The 19,750-nt window shown below is 50.2% G+C and overlaps 1 protein-coding gene across 1 annotated transcript; it reads left to right on the top strand.

The window, feature by feature from the left end:
• The first annotated feature begins 730 nt into the window (after nucleotides 1-730).
• Nucleotides 731-18,675, top strand: APLN (apelin). The gene is made up of 3 exons (XM_074200627.1): nucleotides 731-801; nucleotides 14,546-14,714; nucleotides 16,052-18,675. Exons 1-2 carry the CDS (start codon nucleotides 735-737, stop codon nucleotides 14,707-14,709), a joined length of 231 nt encoding a protein of 76 aa, XP_074056728.1. The 5' UTR covers nucleotides 731-734; the 3' UTR covers nucleotides 14,710-14,714; nucleotides 16,052-18,675.
• Nucleotides 18,676-19,750: the final 1,075 nt, after the last annotated feature.

Genomic DNA, 19,750 nt, shown 5'->3' with positions numbered 1-19,750 from the left:
TAAAGATGCGCGTTTGCAAGGTGAACTCCGAGTCTGGGCGATGGAATTGCAGAAGGCTGTCCGCAGGGGTGATGGGGGGGAAGGGAGGCCCCTTGCAGTCGCGTCGCCCCAAACTCAGGTCCAGAAGGCGTGGGCAGCGTGGGGATTGGCGTCTTCCCCAGCTTTCCTGACAGCTGCTGAGGAAACGAGGTGAGAAAGGGTTAAGACTCCCCGCCCCCCCCCTCCGCCCGGCTTCCTGCGTTTGAAATCCTGCAGGTCTCTGGAAACCCACCAGCCTTGGCCCAGCGCCAGGCGGGCATTGTCCTGCGGGAGCGGGCCGGGGGCGGGGCTGGGGCTGCCTTTGTTGTGGGTCGCCCCCTTCCCGTGCCCGGCCGGGGGGGGCGGGGCGGGCGGGAGGCCCGCTCCCCCCTTCGCTCCAGCCCCCGCCGCTGACCACATGACCGGGCGGGCTCGCTGCCAAGGCAGCCCCGGGCTCGGCTACAAAATGCGGCCCGGGGCGTGAGCGGGCCAGCACTGTGGCTCGGCTGCCGCGCGGGCCCCCCCCAGGCAGCGCCAGCTCCCAGCCTCCCGGCGCAGGCCGCAGCGGCGCCCGGCGCAGGCCACGGGGGCCCGGCTCGGCCCGGCTCCGCCGGGGCTCCGCGAGCGCGGCACGCGCGGCCGGCCGCAGGGACGCAGGCGCCGCCGCCGCGCCGGCTCGGCTGCCGGGGCCGGCGCTCCCCCGCCTCGGCCGCAGCATGAATTGGCGGCGGTGCGTGCAGGCGCTCCTGCTTCTCTGGCTCTCCTGGACCTCGGTTTGCGGAGGTGAGTGCGGGGCGCGCCCGGGGGCTCCCGCCCACAGGCTGCGCCGGCCGCCACGCGCCGGCCGTGAGTGACAGGACGGCAGCAGGCGGGGGCCGGAGATGCCAGGGCTCGGCCCCCCAGCCCGGCCACTTGTTGCATAGGCCTTGGCCGCAGGGCCGGGCCCCAGCCGGTGCTCGGTTGACCCCCGGGGAGAGAGCTCCCCCCCCCCCCCCCCAGCTCCTACCGCTCGGACCCGGGCCAGAGCTCTCCGACCAGGCCTGGGGATTCGGGGGCTTTCCGGCCCTCCCTTCATCCCTGGCACGCGCTGCCCGAGGCGGAGGTCCCCAAGGCCCCGAGCCAGCGGGCAGCCTCGGGGGGGGGGGGTCCCGGGCCGGCTCCCCGCTGCCCGACCTTGAGCGCGGCGCGCTCCTCCGACTTGGCCTTCCTCCTCTAGAAACTGAGAGGGTCGGACTGGGTCATGCAGCAGCCCTTAGGCCCATTCTTTCTCCTCTCTCCATCTGGGCTCCAGCTTCACACAGGAGGAAACTGAGGCTCAGGGAGCTCAAGTGAGTTTCCATGGCAGTCAGGTGGCAGACTGGTGCCTTGAACCAGGTCTCCCGAGGTCTGGCTCTGCCACTTGCCACCTAGGTGGGCTCCAGCCTGGGCCTCAGTTTCCTCATCTGTAAAACAAGTGGGTTGAATTCCACGCCTCAAGTCCCTTCGCACGGATCCTATCACTTGATCCCGGCCTCCAGTCTAATGCTCTCCCCATTCCGTCACTGCCCCCCTTCCTCCCACTTTGCCCTTGTCCACATGCATCTTCTAGCGCCCAACTAGCAACGATGACATCCTGAAACTTTTTTCCCAGGGCAAGGGTAGTAGGTATGTGGAGAGGAAGTTACACTGCCCTGAGTGGGCCCAGTTCTTGCCCAACTACGGCACCAACAAAAAAAAAACCCCTTTGTCCTGCTTCACGGTACCCCAGGCTCTGGCACTGGGCAGTGCCCACTCAGCCGCCCACCCACCAGCACCACCAAGGCTAGTTGTCCTCTGTCTGTTGACGACTTTGCCCTGCCTTTGCCAGCTCCCATCTCCAACTGACCTGATTGCTGAGATCCATCTGGCTCCCTGCTGATGGGCATATCTGCCAGGCATTCCCCCTCCTACCCCAAGGGGAAGGAAATGAAGTCTTAGTGGGCTTTGGTGCCTAGGAAGTCAAGGTACAGGATCAGAGGCCTCAGGATGATCGCCATACTAACCAGGGAGGAAAGACGAACACCTTTCTGCCAATAGAAAAAGTACTGAATTTGGAATCAGGGAAAAGACCCTAGTCTGCCTCTGCCCTACCTCAGTGACCTTGGTCAAGTCACTTCTCTCTAAACCTCAGTCGCCCCCTCTGTCCAATGGTGGTTCAATACTACAAAAAGCACCTCAGTTTCTCCCTCTTCTCCAACTCCTAGTCTCTCCCATTCTTTTGCTTTTTGAAAAAGTAGAATCTCCATTGTCCCCCTCCCTGGTTTGCAAAGAGAAGTCAAGGAGTTTCCCCTTCAGCCTCAGCCTCAAGGGAGCTGTCCAGTCTACACTCCTCCTGGAGCACGGCAACAAGGTCAGTCTGCGGCCAGATACAGGAAGGAGGCCCCTTGTCCAACCCAGGAAGGAGGCCTCTTGTCCAACCGTGATCCGTCAGGGCCAGCCCTTCTGCCCTCTTACCGTTTTCATCAGACACCTACTATGTGTCAGCACTCTCTGTGTGTAGATGGTGATAAAGTTTGGATGTAAGGGACAGGAAAGTGAGGCCTTCAAACACCTTACTGTGTCCCTGGGAGATAGGAGATGAAGGACTTCAGATTGCAAGATCAGACAAAGAGCAAGAAAAACTGAAGCTGGCATTGACAGAATGCTGCCTGAGCAGGACCGTGAGCCAGTCTCTCGCCTTTTCCTCCACTGTGAAGTGACTACCTTCTGATATTCCTATGATCCTGCTTTACGAAGCTTTTTACTAAATCAGCTTATTCCATCTTTACATCAAAGCTGGTATTGTTATCCCATTGAATGGATGAGGAAACTGAGGTGGTTTCAACTCCCATTTTTCTAGTGCTCTGACATTTGGTGTTTTCCTTGTAACCGCATGGAAGTACAATTATTAATCTCCAGAAACCAAGACTCAAAAAGGTGATTTCCACCCCCACCCCCCACCCAGATCACAAAGCTGGGAACTAGAGTGAGGCTTCCTGACATCTAAGATGAGAACACTTCTTACTACTTGGCAGCCTCAAGCAGGGTACCCATCTGTCTCTGGTCATAGATGCCAAATAGAGCCAATGATTACTTCAGGTCTTCCATAACCCTTACCCCCTGGCCCCCACTCCAACCCTTGTGAGCCCTCCTGATCTGTCTCTGTAGCTTCCCTACTCCACCTGCTTACGGTCAAAAGAGCTCCATTACAATTCAGGCCCCTATGTGACCTTGGGGGTCAGTCCCTTCCCCTTCTCTGGACCATCTATAAAGTGTTTTGCTTGGGTCCTGAGCCGCCCAGCTAACCTTAAATCACGAAGCCCCTGTAGCCAGGAAGGGCTAGTATTTTTGAAGCTAGTCAACAGGCCTTCCCCATCTCTTTCTTTTCTCTCTCCCCTTTTAAGGACCAACCCCCAGGGTTGTATCCCAGGGGCTCCCGGGATCACCTCTTGCCTTTAATCTCTCCTGCCCATCCAGAGCTCTCCATGCTACCCAGAGGCTGAAACTCCACACGCCTTTCTCCACACTGTGTTCTGACTTGGAATGTGTCTCCCCTCACTTCTGTCCTGGTTTACCCTTTGCTATTCTGGGGCTGAGACCCTGGGGACAGGCCCTCTGTCCTTGTCTAGACTACCTCTCTTGATGGCTAGCTTGAACCTTTTGGCCACCTAGATGGCAGAGGTTATCGGAACAGGGTCCTGTCTGCCCAGGGTGTAGGGGCAGCAGAGACAGGCCCACTCTATCCCTAAACCCTTCCCACCCATGTGGTCAGTAACCTGAGCAAGGGCCTTTCGAGGCAAAGGACAGATCATAGAGAGGGTGTCCCTGAGCCAGGAAAGGCTGCCCCAGAGTGAGGGCAGGGCCACTGGCCCTGGAAATAGCTCCAATAAGTTTTCCTCCCTCCTGCTGCTTTCGAGCTCTAGGGCAGGAGGGGGTGGGGACAGGGCAAGCCAGGACTGGACAGGGGAGGCAGACAAGAAGGCTGGATTATAGCAAGAATCAGAATTAGGAATTAGAGCTGGTAGGAGACCTTGGGGATCATGGAGTAGTGACTTGGAGAAAGGAAACTCTAGGCTGGAATCCCACCTCTGACGTTAGCCCTGTGACATCAGAGAAGTCATCTGGCCTCTCTGACCTTTGATTTCTTCATTCTTAGAGTGGAAATAATAGCAGCGCCTATGTCATGGATTGTTGTGACCAACCAAAGGTTGGAGAGGAACAACTGCTCATCCAAAGTCACACAGACAGGAGCCTCAATCCAGAATGATAAAGACCTTCAGAGGCCATCTAGTCAGACCTCCTCATTTTACAGAGGAGGAAACTGAGGCCTGAGGAGGAAAAGGGACTCAGCCAGCCACATAGGCAGTATGTCTTCAAAGGTGGGATTTGAATGAATACAGGTCTTCTTATTCTTTCCAGGGTTGCAGGCAGTTGAGATGAGATGGGGAAATCAAATGAAAAACTATATATAAAATGTCTTATGAATTCTAGATTTAGCTAATATCAATCAATATAATTTAATACAGTAATATCATTCTCTAGCACTTTAAGGTTTATTAGACAGTCTCTCTTTCGTTTCTCACCAAAACCAGGGTGATAAGTAATATTATCCCCATTTTACAGATGGAGAAACTGAGACTCAGAGAGGTTAATGGACTTTTCCCATGGTCCCACAGCTAGAAAGTATGAAAGATAGGATTTGCCCTCAAGCCCAGCACTCTCTCCAGAAGTAATGGCAGCCTTTGAGTTCTCATTTTGGTAAGATCTGGGTTTTCAGATGTCATTTTGTCTGAAAGTGAGCAAGAGTCTATGAGGTAAGAGTCTAGATGTTAGGAAGCTGGGGGTAGAGGGGGGTTGGAGCCACAGACTTGGAGGACCTGGCAGGCTTCTTGGGATCTCGGAGGGGAAGGGGGCAGTCCTCTATTTAGAAAGCCTGGGCAAAGTGATAGAGCCTTTTGGTCTTGGCCTCTGGACTTGGCTGTGAATCCCAGCTCTTTTCTTTCAGTAGCTTTGTGACCCTGGGTAAGTTACTACCCCTCTCTGAATGTGAGCTCATAAATGGCGGTGAAATCCCTTTCAGCTTTTCTTCTTAGGAAAACAGTGGCTCCTAATTTGATAACCACAGTGAGTGAGCTAGGTCCCTAACTGTGGCCATGGAAGGTCAACTGGAAATCTGAGATAGCAGGGTGGGAAGTGAGTTAGGGGGCAGAGCAGTCCCCCTCCCTCTCTCCTCTCCTTGTACATTGGCCTCTCCCCTTGCCCAAAGGCCTAACTCTTGGAGACACCAGTGCTTTTCAGGGGAGCTTTTGGGAAAGGTCTGCCTGCATTCTAGCCAGGTCCTCCTAGGGACCTCCCTTAACCTTCTCCCTTCTTTGACCTCTGCTCTTAGCTCTCTAGTTAGGGCTCTCTCTCACACCCTTCCATGACAGAAGCCTTGCCCCTGGGAGTTTCCAGGGTCTTAACTTCAAGTTGCTCTCAGTTATTCATTAGCAATGGGCCCTCCCAGATCTGTGGGGTGCCCTGGAGGCCAGAGGTGTGGGTGAAGGAAGGAGGCTGGGAACTGAAGGATTTAGAATAGGAAAAAAAGATCACAGAAGATTTCTTTAAAGCCCAAATGGTAGTGCTAGGAGGTTAGAGGCCAAAGCCTAGAACAGAGGCTGCAGAGGAGGAAACTGAGGACCATAGAGGGTGGGACTTTCTCACAGTCACATGGCTAAGTGGCAGAAGTCTGAATCCAGATCTTGACTCTAAATGCAGAGCTCTCTACACTGTCAAGCTCTCTCTCTGCCAGGGTTGGAAAGGCCCTTAGGGCCTAAAGCTGGAAGAAATCTTAGAGATTATCTGATTTAACCTCCTTATTTTATTGATGAAGAAACAATGAGAGAGAGAGGGAGTTTCTTAGCCAAGGTCATATGGAGGCAGAACCCCGAGAAGGTTCAAATGAGCAGGGGAACAAGTGAACAAGGACCCTGCCAGATTAGTCACACCAGGATAAATATGAAGTATCACCCCTCACTTGTTGGCAGGAATCTGATAATGCTCCCATTTTCTCTACACCCTTCTCCAACAGGACTTCAGCCAGTGGAGACAAAAGGTTTGTCCATGTCCATAGCTGAACATTAGGGCAGCTAGGTGGCGCTGCAGGGGATAGAGTGCTGGGCCTGAAGTCAGGAAGACTCCTCCTGAGTTCAAATCTGACCTCAGACACTTACTTATGCGGCCCTGTTCAAGTTACTTAATCTTGTTGGCCTCAGTTTCCTCATCTGGACAATGAGCTGGAGAAGGAAATGGCAAAACACTCCAGTATCTTTGCCAAGAAAACCCCCAATGGGGTCATGAAGAATCAGGCACAACCAAGAACAACTGAACCAGACATTATCCTGTACAAACCCCTAGATTTGGAGAGCATTGACAGGCAGGCCCAGGCAGGAATCTGGAACACCTTGATGATCATTTGGAGAGGGCAGCATTAAGTAGTGGCTTGGAGTCCGGAAGACTGGGTCCCTCTTAGACTCCCTTCCTAGCCCATGGATGGAGAAAGGATCTAGAATCTGCTGCCCCCATTCCTAGCCCTACCCTTTACTGTAGAATTCATATATCCTCTTCAGCTCCACCACCAACTCTTTGAGTGGCAGCCTCCCTCCCCGCAAGAGGTAGAAAGGGTGTTGGGCTAAGAGAAGAATCCTTTAGAGACTACGCCCTCTTCAGCTACCAATTAGCTCCATGACCTCTGGAAGGTAAGAACTATAAGAGACCTTAGAGGTTACACTCTTGTCATTTTACTGGAGTGAGAACTGAGGTCCGTAGTGAGACCTGATCCAGGGTCATGAAATCAGAAGGAGAAAAGATCATGGAATATTTAGAGTAAGTAGGAACTGTAGAGGCTGCCTAATTATGGGATTTAGAGCTAGGAGGGACCTTAGGAAATCATCAGAAGCTTCAAGATCTAAAACTAGAAAGGACCTCAAAGGTCACCTAACCCAAACCTCTCATTTTGCAGAGAAGGAAACTGAGATCCCCACCTGATGGAAAGAGACTTGCTCAAGGTCTCATGGGTTGTAGCTGACAAGGCCTCTGATGGGTTTCCCACACTGAAACCTTGAACCAAATTGTTTCTCTTCGTGGACCATGGGATACTAATCCCTGTCTCACCTTCTTCAAAGGCCCACCTGAAGAGAAATACATGGTCAATCCTACAATGCTAGAGAAAGTGGGGCCTGTTACTGTGTTATTATCTTTGATTGTTTTTATCACGGGGAGTTCTGATAGATCAAACCACAAGCATTGGTGGAGCTCCTTCTCTGGGCCTAGTGGCCAGGCTGTGCTAGATGCTGGGGATACAGTGGCAAAAGCAAACCAGTTCCTGCCCTCAAGGGGCTTACCTGCACAATTCTACTTTTAGGTTTAGTTTGGCGCATGTTGTCTGCCTCGGTGGAATGTACGTTCTCTGAGGTCAAAGACCCTGTTTTTGCCTTTCCTTGGACCCCATAGTCGATCATAGTCGATCAACCTTTTCTCCTTGCTACTCCCTTCTCTTGAGGTCTCCTGGACACTGCTCTCACATGGTTTTCCTTCTTTGCTGGATCTTTGCCCACTAACCATGAGTGTCTTCCAAGACTCTGTTCTTAGCCTGAACTGCAGTAGGTATGTAATAGATTCTTGTTGACCCAGGTTTTGAACCCCTTGAGACAGCAGGGAGAATGAGCTGAGGACCAGAACAGCCATCAGGATTGGAATAGGGAGATCAATTTGAATGATTGAATTTCAGGGGAGAAGAGGTTGCTGTTTTGGAGGCTGCTTTGTGGTTCACCAGGAAGAGTTTGGGTTAAGAGCCTTATTGATTCTAGAAGCACTAGGGGAGAAGCGGGGGACACCAAGTCTCCTTTTTCCCCAGTCCCGACCCCCTTCCATGGTGGCACCTAATGCTCAGGGCTGCCTGCCTTGGCAGGGGGTGGGGAGGTGTCCTTGTTCCAGGCTGGTTGTCAGCCTCCACTCCCTCTGACTCCGCTTCATGGAGGGGTGACCCATGGCCGGCTCCCTCTCCAGGGCTCCCCCCCCCCCACTTGCTCTAATGAGTTGGTTTTTGTGCAGAGGGCCTGAGAGAAGCAGCCCTACTTTGGATTCTCAGGACGGGGAAGGCAGGAGTGGGAGGAACACTTCCTTATGAATTATCTTCCAGACAGCTGGACAAATGAGGAGCTCAACCCAGATTCCTAATGATGGCTTCCCTCAGGTCTCTGCAGAGTCCACATCTCAGGGAACTTTTGGCTTGAACATTTAGGGAACAGAAAGTAATTTGATAGGGAGAGCACAGTCCAGAAGGGCCCATAAGTCCTCATATTTGTATGCTTTGGGCCCCACTCCATCCTGTGAAGTAGGCAAACTAGGGGTTATCAGCCCCATTTTAGAGGAAATTGGCTCCTGGGACAAGGGGTGGGAGGTGACTTAAGAATTGCAGAATCTGAGAGTCCAAAGGAACCTTAGGTGCTCACTTACTTCCCCATCCTGGAAATCCAAAGTAGAACTGACTTCTCCTTCCCTTTTCATAAAAGAAACCTGACATATTATCACCAAGGAGGCACCCTTGGACAGGGATCATAGGGACCATCTAGACCAACTCTTACCTGAACTGGAATCCCCTGAACCTCTGTTTGCCTCTGTCAGGTATTCACCCCCTCCCTCTCCTTTCTCTTCTTCTTCCTCCTCCACAGACAGTCTCTTCCATCGTGAGATCCTTCTGATTCTTAAGAAATTCTTCCTTACATTGCATGGCAATCTCCCTCTGCCCCTTACAACCCCTTGGTTTGGCTCTGTCCCCTGGACCAAGCAGAGCAGGTCTGATCCCTCCTCCTTGGAACAAGCTTTCAAATGCTTGGAGATAGCTCTCATTATCAACTCATAGTCGATCAACCTTTTCTCCTTGCTACTCTCTTCTCTTGAGGTCTCCTGGACACTGCTCTCACATGGTTTTCCTTCTTTGCTGGATCTTTGCCCACTAACCATGAGCGTCTTCCAAGACTCTGTTCTGCACCCTCTCTCACTCGGGAGTCTCATCAACTCTCTTGGGTTCAATTGTCATTTCTCTGCAGATCATTCTCCTGTTTAGTTGTTCAGCCCTAACCTCTTTGCTGACCTATATTTTCACATCTCCAACTGCCCTTTGAATATCTCAAACTGTTTGTGTCGCTTAAACATCTTAACCTCAATATTTCCAAAACTGAAAGTCATTATCCCTTATCCTAACTTTTTCTCCTCTGACCTTGCTACCAACCTAGCCCAGGTCATTATCTCACCCCACATCTAGACTATTGAAATAGCTTTTTCATTGGAGTCTCCCTATCTCAGTTCTCTCTTCATTCCAGTCTCTCCTTCACTCAGCTATCAAATTAATCTTCCTAATGTTCAGGCCTGACTATGTTAGTCCCACCTTCCAGTAAATTCCACTGGCTCCCTATTACCTCTAGGGTCAAATATAAAATTATCAAACCTTTCCCCTTCTTACCTTTCCAGTCTTTATTTATTTTCTTCCCTGTACCCTACCATCCAACTACACTGACCTCCATTCTATACTTCACCCATATGGCAGTCCATTTCCCCCTCTGGGCATTTTCAGTGACTGTCCCTGAGGCCTGGAATTCTCTCTTTCCTGGTTTCCTTGGTTTCCTTAAAATCCTACCTGTTATTAGAAGTCTCTTTTGTACCTCCTTAATGCTTCCCTTTATGGATTATCTCTAATTTATTCTGTATATGGCAGGTGGTACAGTGGAGTCAGGAAGACCTGAGTTCAAATCTAGCCTCAGACACTTGCCATCTATGTGACCTTGTACAAGTCACTTCATCCTGTTTGCCTCATTTCCTCATCTATAAAATGATCTGGAGAGCGAAATGGCAAACCACTCCAGTACCTCAGTCAAGACAACCTCACATGGGGTCCTAGAGAATCAGACATAAGTAAAAAATGACTGAACAATGACAAGTGTGATGCTAAGCATCTATGGAACCTCACTGAGACTCTCTTTCCTCACTTCTATTCAACATAGTTGTTTGTGTGCTGTTTTTCCCTTTAGTCAGAGCTCCTTGAGCTTCTAGGTGTGTGACCTTAGCCCTTTCACCTTATAGGGCTGTCATTTTGTTTTGTTGTTGTATTGTTGCCTTTCTTTGTTTTTGTGCTTAGCGCTGTGCCTGGACATAGCATGCACTTAATAAATCCTGTTCCTGGTTACCCTTCTCTGGATGCCATTCAACTTAATGTTTTTTTTTTCTGAAATTTAGTTTCTAGAACTCAACACAATATACTAGATGGAGTCTGTCCATCTTCCTAGGGCCAGATGTCATGCCTCTTTTGATGCTGCATAAATAGCATTACTTGGTTGGACCACCATGTCATCATCTTGACTTGGATTTACCTTGCAGTCTACCAATCCCCCAGATCATAGAGTTGTGGGTTGATTTTTTGAACCCAAGCGCAGAACTTTACATTCATCCTCACTAATTTCCTCCTTATCAGATTTGATCCACTGTTCTAGACTGTACAGCTGGTTCTTGTCTCTTGTACCCTTGTTACACTATGTGCATTAGTTCTCCCTCCCATCTTTAAACCTTCAGATTTGATAGTCCTGCCATCTCTGTCTTCATCCATGCCATTGATAAAAATGTCAACCAGCACAGAGTTGGGATTCAGCAAAAAGCTTTGGAAGCTGGTTTGGGGAGAGGATGTAGAAGGGCCTATCTTCCCCTGGGTCATGGCCAGCTATGACTGATGCTGATAAACACATGGAAACTGTGTGTAAGGAGAGGGTGAGGTATGATCAAGATGGAGCCAAAGAAGGGGGGGGGTGTCGGGGGTGGGTGGGCAGGAGGGGAGAGGCAACCCTTGGAAGAGAAGAGATATGATTGGAAAGCTGGGGAGGGGTAGTGGTGGGAGGCTATGTGAAAATAGTGAGCTAATTGAGAAGAATTCTGGGAAGGATGGGGAAATGGAGCACCAGAGAGAGGACAGTAGCTATGGGGTAAAAAGGACCCATGGCCCTGTATAACAATAAAATGATTTCTCTAGCGCCTCCCTAACATTAGCTCATTCAGTCCTCATGACGACCCTATAAGGTGACTTGGCTAAGGTCACATGTCTAGGAAGGTTAATGCTGGAACTTAAGTTGGAGGCTCTTGACTCTAGTATTCTTTGCACTCCTAAGTGCTGAGAAGTGTGGTTTGGAGCGCTAGGTTTGAGTCCAGAGGCTACCTGTGTAGTATCATCATTCCCCCATTCTGACTTTCAGTTTTCTCATTTGTCAAAAATGAAGAGATCTGGACCAGTTCGCCTTCCAAGTTACCTAGTTGTCAATTTAGAGCCAATACTTTCCCAATCCTCTTCTCCCCTTGTTTATTTACATTTTCCCACCTTGCTCAGTCTCCTCGATCCCACAAAGGTACCAAGAGCTCCACCTGCACCTGATCCTCTTTGTAAACCTGGGTGCCAGGATCTGGGCACCAATGGCTGTTGACCTACCTGTGGCCCAGGGTGCTCTCAACAAATATTTAATGGTGGACTGATTGGAAGCTTATTCTGGAGAACAGAAATGGACAGATATAAGACAGTACAAAAAGAATTCTAGGGGCGGCTAGGTGTGCAGTGGATAGAACACCAGTCCTGGAGTCAGGAGGACCTGAGTTCAAATCCAGCCTCAGACACTTAATAGTTACCTAGCTGTGTGGCCTTGGGCAAGCCACTTACCATCATAGCCTTGCAAAAACAAAACAAAGCAAAACAAAAAAAAGAATTCTGGCTCAGAAGTTAGAAGGCCTGGGTTCAAATCCTTCCTCTTGTGACCTTGGGCAAAGCATTTCCTCTTCCCTGGACCTCAGTTACCTCTTCTGTAACATGAAGTGGTTGGGCAAGATGACCTCTGTGGTTCCTTCTAGCTTCATCTCTAGAATCCTATGACCCATGATCAACAGAAGAGGGTCTATATTAACTGGTATGGGAGGGGGCTGGCATTGTCAGGAAGTGGACTGCTGGGCATGGCTCTTGACTGTAGGGCAGAGACTTTTCTAAACCCTATTGATAACCATTCACGGTTACTTCCTCCTGGGTTGTCTCTTGAGTAGCTGGGGGGGGGGAGTGAAACTATTTGAGTTAGAGGGTATCATGTGATGAGATCATTTAGTACCAAACCCTCCCCATTCTACCCCCCCCCCCACGAAAGAGAAACCTGAGGTTCAGAGGGGCAGAGGGATTTCTCTGTTTTGTAAAGAAACAGGAAAGTCAAGGATGAGGGTCACAGGGAAGGGGGTGCTTTTCTGGACAACAACCACGTTGTGATATAATGTGGCCTAATGGAAGATGCTAGACTACCAGTTCTTGTTTCTGATCTTACTACGTACTTCGTAATATTAACATCAATTTGAATTTCCCCAGGATTTGCCAAGTAGCTTCCTTATAATAGAACATTTTATTCAAGAGGCAACTGAGGCCAGAGAAGCTGAGTGACATTCCCATAGTTCCACCCCTAGGAAACACCAGAACTGGGGTTCGAAGCCAGCCTAATTCCAATCCCAGGACCTCTGCTAGTATAATCTCCTTGCCCAGTAAAATACTACTTTTTGTATATATAAAGGTGATATCTTTGGGTGCCTCAGTTTCCCCATTAGGACTTCTATGGGGGGGGGAGGAACTAAATTGCCAAAAGATACTACCTTAACAAGGAAGAGTGGGATTTGGAGTTAGAGGTTCTGGGTCTCAGTCCCAACTCTGCCACTCACTACATTAGGGACTTTGATTTCCTCATTTTGTAAAGTGAGGTTTTGTGAGGGCCCCCTTCCACCCCAAGGTTCCCTTCCATGATCCTGTGAATCAAGCCAAGTCTGGGGGGTGGAGATAATGGCCTCAGCCCCCAGGGCCTAGCACAGGGACCTCCCTTTGGATTCAGTTGGAGTGATCTCATCTCCTTTTGGCTGCAGTTTAAATAGGGCAGAGGATGGGGAGAAGGGAGGGAGGGAGGGAAAGAAACTCTCCTGGGACCTACTTGGGGGGTCAAGAGGGAAGAGAGGAGATTGCAGTCACAGTCTCTCTTATTCTCAGGATCTGGATTTTCGAATCCTGGATTTCCAGATAGAAGGGACCTTTCAGTGGCCTCATTCAAGCCCTTAGTCTTATTGATGACTTGCCCAAGGTCACACACTTAGGATTTGAATCCAGGCCCCTTGGCTTCATCGTTTCTGTTCTCTTCCTGAGTGCTTGGGAGGAGTGAGTGGGGGGTCCTGGGCCTGGTGCAGGGCAGGGCTGTCTCAAGAGGAAGTGGCATTGAATTGTGAGGATCAGAGGGGACTGAAGGAGGTTGGGGTCCCTCCGGCATTTCCTTTCGTGCTCCTTCCCCCTGAGAGTTGACCTCAGAAGGAAGGAAGAAGAGTGAGGTAAGTCCGGGGGTGAGGGGCAGCCCCCAGCCCATCAATGGGATCTCTTAGGGGGCCCAACCCTTCCTCCCTAGAGAGGAAGTTCTGTTTCTGATGGCTGACTGGGAGTAATGGGGGTCAAGCGGGAAGGCGGGAGGCAGAGAGGATGACAGGGAGAGGAGGGAAGCTAGCAGAAAACCAAGCAGTAGAGTGGTTGAGGCCCCTTTGTCATGCTTAAGAGTAAAGACGGTGCTCCTGGGTTTCAGGCCTAGGCCGGCAATGGTACCCTAGCTGCCTCGGCAGGGGGTGCAGCTAGGAGGTGCTTCGGGTAGGAGAGAAGTGATGGAGGACCAACATTCCAGGAGCCACACTGACCTTAGCCTTGACCTCCATCTTAGCCCTCGTTTCATTTCCAGTCTCGAAGCATTTATGAAGCTCCCGTGACATAGCAGGCACTGTGTGAGACTTAGCGGGGTGTAGAATAAAACTGAAGACTCTTCCTATCCTGGAGAGCTTACTAGAGGCCAGGAGAAAATGAACAGAGAAGGACATGAGAACTTGGGCTCAAAGGAAATACAAAGAAATTGGGAATGGTGGGGAGGAGAGGTCATCTTGTCAGAGGAGGGCCCTAGGGGTCTAGGTAAGCAAAGAGAATGATGGGAAGTCAGCCTGGAAAGATGCGCTGGGGCCACTTTGTAAAGGATTTTAAAGTGAACCAGAAGAGTTTGAATTTTATCTCTTAAGCAATGGGGAGTAGCCTTCTGAACAGCGGGAATGACACACCCCTCTCTGGCACACATTCTGTGGAAGGCAGTGTGCTACGGTGGGAAAGAGAACTGGCCCTGGGCCTGGATTCAAATACTGCCTCTGATGCTTGTTGGACTTGAGTATTGATTTCTTGGATTTGAACCCCTCTCTGGGACTCAGGTTTTTCCTCTGCAAAATAAAGGCATTGGACTAAGTGGACTTTGAGGTCCCTGCCACCTTCAAATAACCAGGGTAACCTTGGGGAAATCAAGTCACCTCTCTGGGTCTCACTTTGTCCATCTGTAAAAATGAATGGAATTGACAAGATGGCCTCTAAAAGCCTTTGCCAGCTTTCAGCTCTGCAATTTAATAACCTTCTTCTTCCTTCCCACAGGGCCCTTGGTGGAGGCGTTAGACAGGAAGGAGCTGGAGGAAGGGAACATTCGGACCCTGGTGCAGCCCAAAGTGGCAAGAAACGGGGGCCCCTGGCAGGGTGGAAGGAGGAAGTTTCGAAGGCAGCGGCCCCGCCTCTCCCACAAAGGTCCCATGCCTTTCTGAAGCAGGTAACTAACTGGGCCGACTACTCCCTTCGAACAGAGTCTGGGGTGAAGGCTGGGGTTAGGAGGAGACCATGATCTAGCATAGATCAAGTCACCCCTCTGGACCTCAGTTTCTCCATCTGAAAAATGAATGGATTTGGGCAGCTAGGTGGCACAGTGGATAGAGCATGGGCCCTGGAGTCAGGAGGACCTGAGTTCAAATCTGACCTCAGTCACTTAATAATTACCTATCTGTGTGGCCTTGGGCAAGTCACTTAACCCCATTGCCTTGCAAAAACCTAAAAAAAAAAAAGGAATGGATTTGACATGAAGGTCTTTCAGGATATATCCGTCATTCCTTCACCCATACCTCCTCTCTGTCATGGGACCGCCCAAACCGTCATCCCTTCCCAAGGGAGTCACCAATCTCTGTTGAGAAATTGAGCTAAATGAGATGAAGACAGATACAAGGACCACGCCCTGGGGATCAATTTTCTATAAAATGAAGAGAATGAACTCCTCCAATAGTCTCTGTTCTAAGCTCCCACCCAACCTTGCTCTTCTCTGTTCCAAGACCCCTCTGAGCTTTGACTGTGATATGAGTCAATGGAGCCAGGAGAGCAGAGTCCTAGGCAGTGACATACAATATTCTCCACATCTCTAACACTTTTAAGCTGACCAACCATGAGAGGAAGGCAGCGCAAGTCTTATTACCCGTTTTACAGATGAAGAAACCAATACTCAGAAAGAAAAGTGACTTATCCAGAGTCACTCAAGAACCAGGTCTTCTGGAAAGAATTTGAAGAGAATGAAGAGAACACACACACACACACACACACACACACACACACACACACACACACACACACACACACACAGAGTTACATTTACAGCTACTAGGTTCTCCCAGAAAGGACTTGTTCCCAAACTGATCTTTCCATGCCCCAGTATAGAAGGCTGGGAAATAGAAATGATGGGCCACAAAGGTGGTCAGTCATTGAGTCCTAAAGCATAGACTGTGAAAGTTAGAAACGTCCTAATCATTCTGACCCCTTCCTGTTAGAGATGAGGGAATTAAGAATCAAAGAGAAAGGGACTGGCCCAAGGTCATACATAAGGACTTACTTTGGGTTTCTGGTCTCTCATCCTGTGATTTTCTTTATTCCTTCATGTTTGTCCCCAAACTACCTGGGATGCAACTCTGTTTAGGATTTGTTCTTTTTCCCCTATGATGCTTTAGGTTTGGTTTGGAGTAGAGCAACCATACAAGAGAGAAAAGTGTGGGGGTGGGGGGTGCCCACCCTAGGGATCTTGAGCCGGAGCCATTTCATGACTTTTCTCTGATTTCTGTTTGTCCTCAGGGTTCTTAAGGCCTCGGAGGGTCCACCTCTTCACTCCCTGTGTTGTTCCCCACAGATGGACGGCTTTTCCTACCTGCACATGGGCCAGGCCCCTCCCACACAACAGCTTCCCCACGCTACTGCCTCTATGGAATTGTCCTGGACCCCTTTATTTCTCCTGGACGCACTTAATCTACTTCCTTCCCTCCTCCCTGCCCCAAGCCTTTATTACATCTGGGACCCCAACACTGGAAAGAATGGGGAAGGGTTTTCTGCCCCTTCTCTGCCTCCTCCCAGGTCCATCTTCCAGATGCTACTTTGGCCCCTCTTGACCCAATGATCCATGGGAATTCAGATGTTTAAGATGAGGCTTTCCCCCTTCCCCCTGGGGTACCATGATGCCAGTCACTTTTTCTTCAATGATTCTACACTCAAGGATGCCCAAATGGGGAAATGTAAGGGTGAAGAGGAGCCAAGCAGAGTCTTCTGTGTGGGGCATTTGGGAGGGAGATAGACATCAAGAGAAACTGGGGGACCCTGGGGATGATCTGATGGAAGGTGAGGTCACTGATATCGTGCCTTGGAATTGGGGGGGCTGGGTTTCTAGTGAAGCCAAGTGGATCCTTTGTTGCGGGGGAAGACAGCTGGTGTGTCTTTCCCACTTTCCAGTGCTTGGGACAGTTTATATTGTCACATCCCCCCAAGGGAGAAGGGGTCCTTTGTAGCACTTTCTTAGATGTGGAAGGAGGGGAGCCCCCTCTAAAGTCTTAAGATGCCTCCATTTCCCTGTGGTGTGTTCCTTCCTTCTATTTTTTAGAAATTTAAGAAGATATAAAAATATATATATATATATATATCTATTAAAAAGTCCACACGTACACACACATATGCAAGCAAAAAAGAGCTGTTTTTGTGAAACAGTGACTTATGGTGAAAGGAAGGATTCTATTTATTCTTAATTAAACATCTAAAAGTAAAGGGAGAGGGATCTGATTTATTCCACTTGGCCCCAGAGGGGTGAAGGTTACATTGAGGTAGATTTGGGTTCCATGCAAGGAAAAATTTGGCCTAAAGTGGAATGGACTACCTTGAAAGATAGTGAGTTCCCTGTCACTACAAGTATTCCAGCAGAGATTGACCAAATGCTTGCTGGGTATGTTGTAGAGGTAATTCCTGTTGGTTTGGTTCTAGCTCTTTGATTTTGTGACGATAGCAGTCTTTCTGGGGAGTGGGGATGCAGTGCCCTTGTTCAAGGATACTGTCCCTGACTGGAGTGCTCTGCTTCTCCCAGGATGCTTTCAGCACCCTTCCTGTTAAACAAAAGGGACTGCTCCTCAAGCAGTCCTCCATTTCCTGACTTCCATTTTCAAATGAAATTCTGCGCTCTCCTCTTTTTTGTTTGTTTGGGGTTTTTTTGGTATGGCAGTGGGGTTAAGTGACTTGCCCAGGGTCACACAGCTAAGTCAGTGTCAAATGTCTGAGGTTGGATTTGAATTCAGGTCCTCCTGACTCCATGACCTGTACTCTATCACTGCACCACCTTAGCTGCCCCTCAAATGAAATTCTGGCTGCTGATTCCCTCCCACCCTCCCTCCCAACCTCAGACTGGCAGAGCCCAGAAAATGGAAGGTCCAGTGAGGAGACAGGTACCTTTCTCCTACCATGATGGAAAGAATCTTAGAATCTTAGAGTTAGAGAGTTGCTTAGAGATCTCTACACCCCCTGCCTTTTCGTACATGGGGAAACCGAAGCCAAGATGGGGGGGGAGCTAGATCTGGGGTGAAGAAAAGGGAGGACTAGCTATGAACTGCCCACGTTCTGGAAGGGAGCTATGCCACTCCCCTATTTCCCCCTAGCCCCCCCCCCCAGTGCTGCCCAGTGGTTCCTCACAAATGTCCCTTTGCTGTGGGTGACTTGGATTCATCTGGGCTAGTTTCCTTTCCCTGCATCAGCTAACGGCAGGCAGGGCTCGGAAGAGCTAGGCACCGTTCGCACCCATGGCCTATCCTAAGGTCAAGATCGTGGACGGACCTGGAGGACTCATCTAGTCTGGGGGGAGGGAGGCAAGGGCCAATAGAGATGAAATGACTCACCCAAGGTCACACAGGTAACAAGTGACAGAGCTGGGATTTGAACCCAGGTCTACAAGTGACGACCAGTGCAGCACTTTTCCACTGTACTCCAGCTCTTTCCACAGCGTACTTTTGTGACCAGGTCTGAGAACCTGACTTGGACCCTCCCTTTCTTCCATGGCCTTGCCATCCGAGCCCCCTGCAGGTGCCCTGCAGCTTCCTGCCTTATTAGCAGAAACCCTGTGTTCACCTGAGGTCAAACTAGGTTTGCCCACACTCCCGGGGTGGCCCGGGGCCAGATCTGTGAGGGGAGCGGGAGGGGGAGAAGGGCCCGAGGCAGCTGGAGGAGAAAGAGGAAGAGGAGAAGAAGGGGGCCGGCTGGGCCCTAGCTAATCCCATTTCACAGGTAGCACTTCAGTCGGTGGTTGACTTAATTTACACCAAAACGGAAAACCTTTTACCTTGAGGGGCTGTTCCCTCCTGGTAATGGTCACGCCAATTCCTGTCTGCAACATTGTCCTGTGTACATATGTCTTTATAATAAAGAGTTTGAAAAGGGCAACAAACCCTTGTTTGGGGAGTTTGAGTGATGGCGTGTTCCCTTCTCCTTTGGGGAGGGAAGGTTGACACCGCAAGCCCTCCCCCAGTTTTTCCCGCAGGGTTGTGGCTAGCAGATACCAGTCCCCGGACTCAGAGCCCCTCAGACGGGCCCGTGTCCTGACTTGCTCTGCTTTTGAGGGGGTGGGGGTTGTGGGAGAGTGGGGCTGGCGTAGGACAGGGAAATAGGAAACGTCCAATAAGACAGTTTTCGAAAATCAGTCAGGTGCGGTGGCCTCACCTCTGAGCCTTGACACTGGGGGAGGCGGAGGCTGCTGGAGTTGCAACTTCGGACTTCCAGTGGGGCTAGGGACCACTGGGTGTTCCCACGCCTATGTCTAACCCTTGGGAACACGGGGCCTTCAGGCTGCATAAGGAGGAGTCAAACTGGCCCAGGTTGGAAAAAATGGAGCAGATCAAAACTCCTGTGTTAATCAGCAGTGGTACTGGCCTGTGAGTGGCCTCTGGGCCAGAGAGGGAAACTCCATCTCAAAAAGAAAATAAAAATTTTGGTACAGCCTCTACCACTGTGAGCGAGTCATTTTCTCTCTTTGGGCCTCAGTTTCCTCTTCTGAAAAACGAAGTAGGAGGATCACATGGCTTTTCATAGCTCTTCCAGCTCAAAGGATTCAGACTTGGACAACATCAAATGTGTTACTTTACATGGAGTGAAGCTTGTTCCCCCTCAGGCAGCATGGGGGGGTACTGGGTTAGAATTATGTTTGGGCTATGATGGAACCTGCCACCTCTTCTCATGTTGGCTCCTTCTTCCTTCAACAAGAGTTGGCATTGTCCATAGTCTCTCTTTTCTTTTTTTAACGCAGTGGGGTTAAGTGATTTGTCCAAGGTCACACAACTAGGTCATTATTAAGTTTCTGAGATCGAATTTGAACTCAGGTCTTCCTGACTCCAGGGTTGGTGCTCTATCCACTGCACCACCTAGCTGCCCCCATAGTCTCTCTCAAAGCTGGAAGCTGGAAGGACCTGAAGCACCTGCAAGTCCCAAAGAGACTGCAGAGGCTGAGCCTCTCTTCTCTCCCACTTTTTCCTA

The sequence above is a fragment of the Macrotis lagotis genome, chromosome X (assembly GCF_037893015.1).
Source record: "Macrotis lagotis isolate mMagLag1 chromosome X, bilby.v1.9.chrom.fasta, whole genome shotgun sequence".
Lineage (NCBI taxonomy): Eukaryota > Metazoa > Chordata > Mammalia > Peramelemorphia > Peramelidae > Macrotis > Macrotis lagotis.
This window is presented reverse-complemented; position numbering and strand designations above follow the sequence as displayed.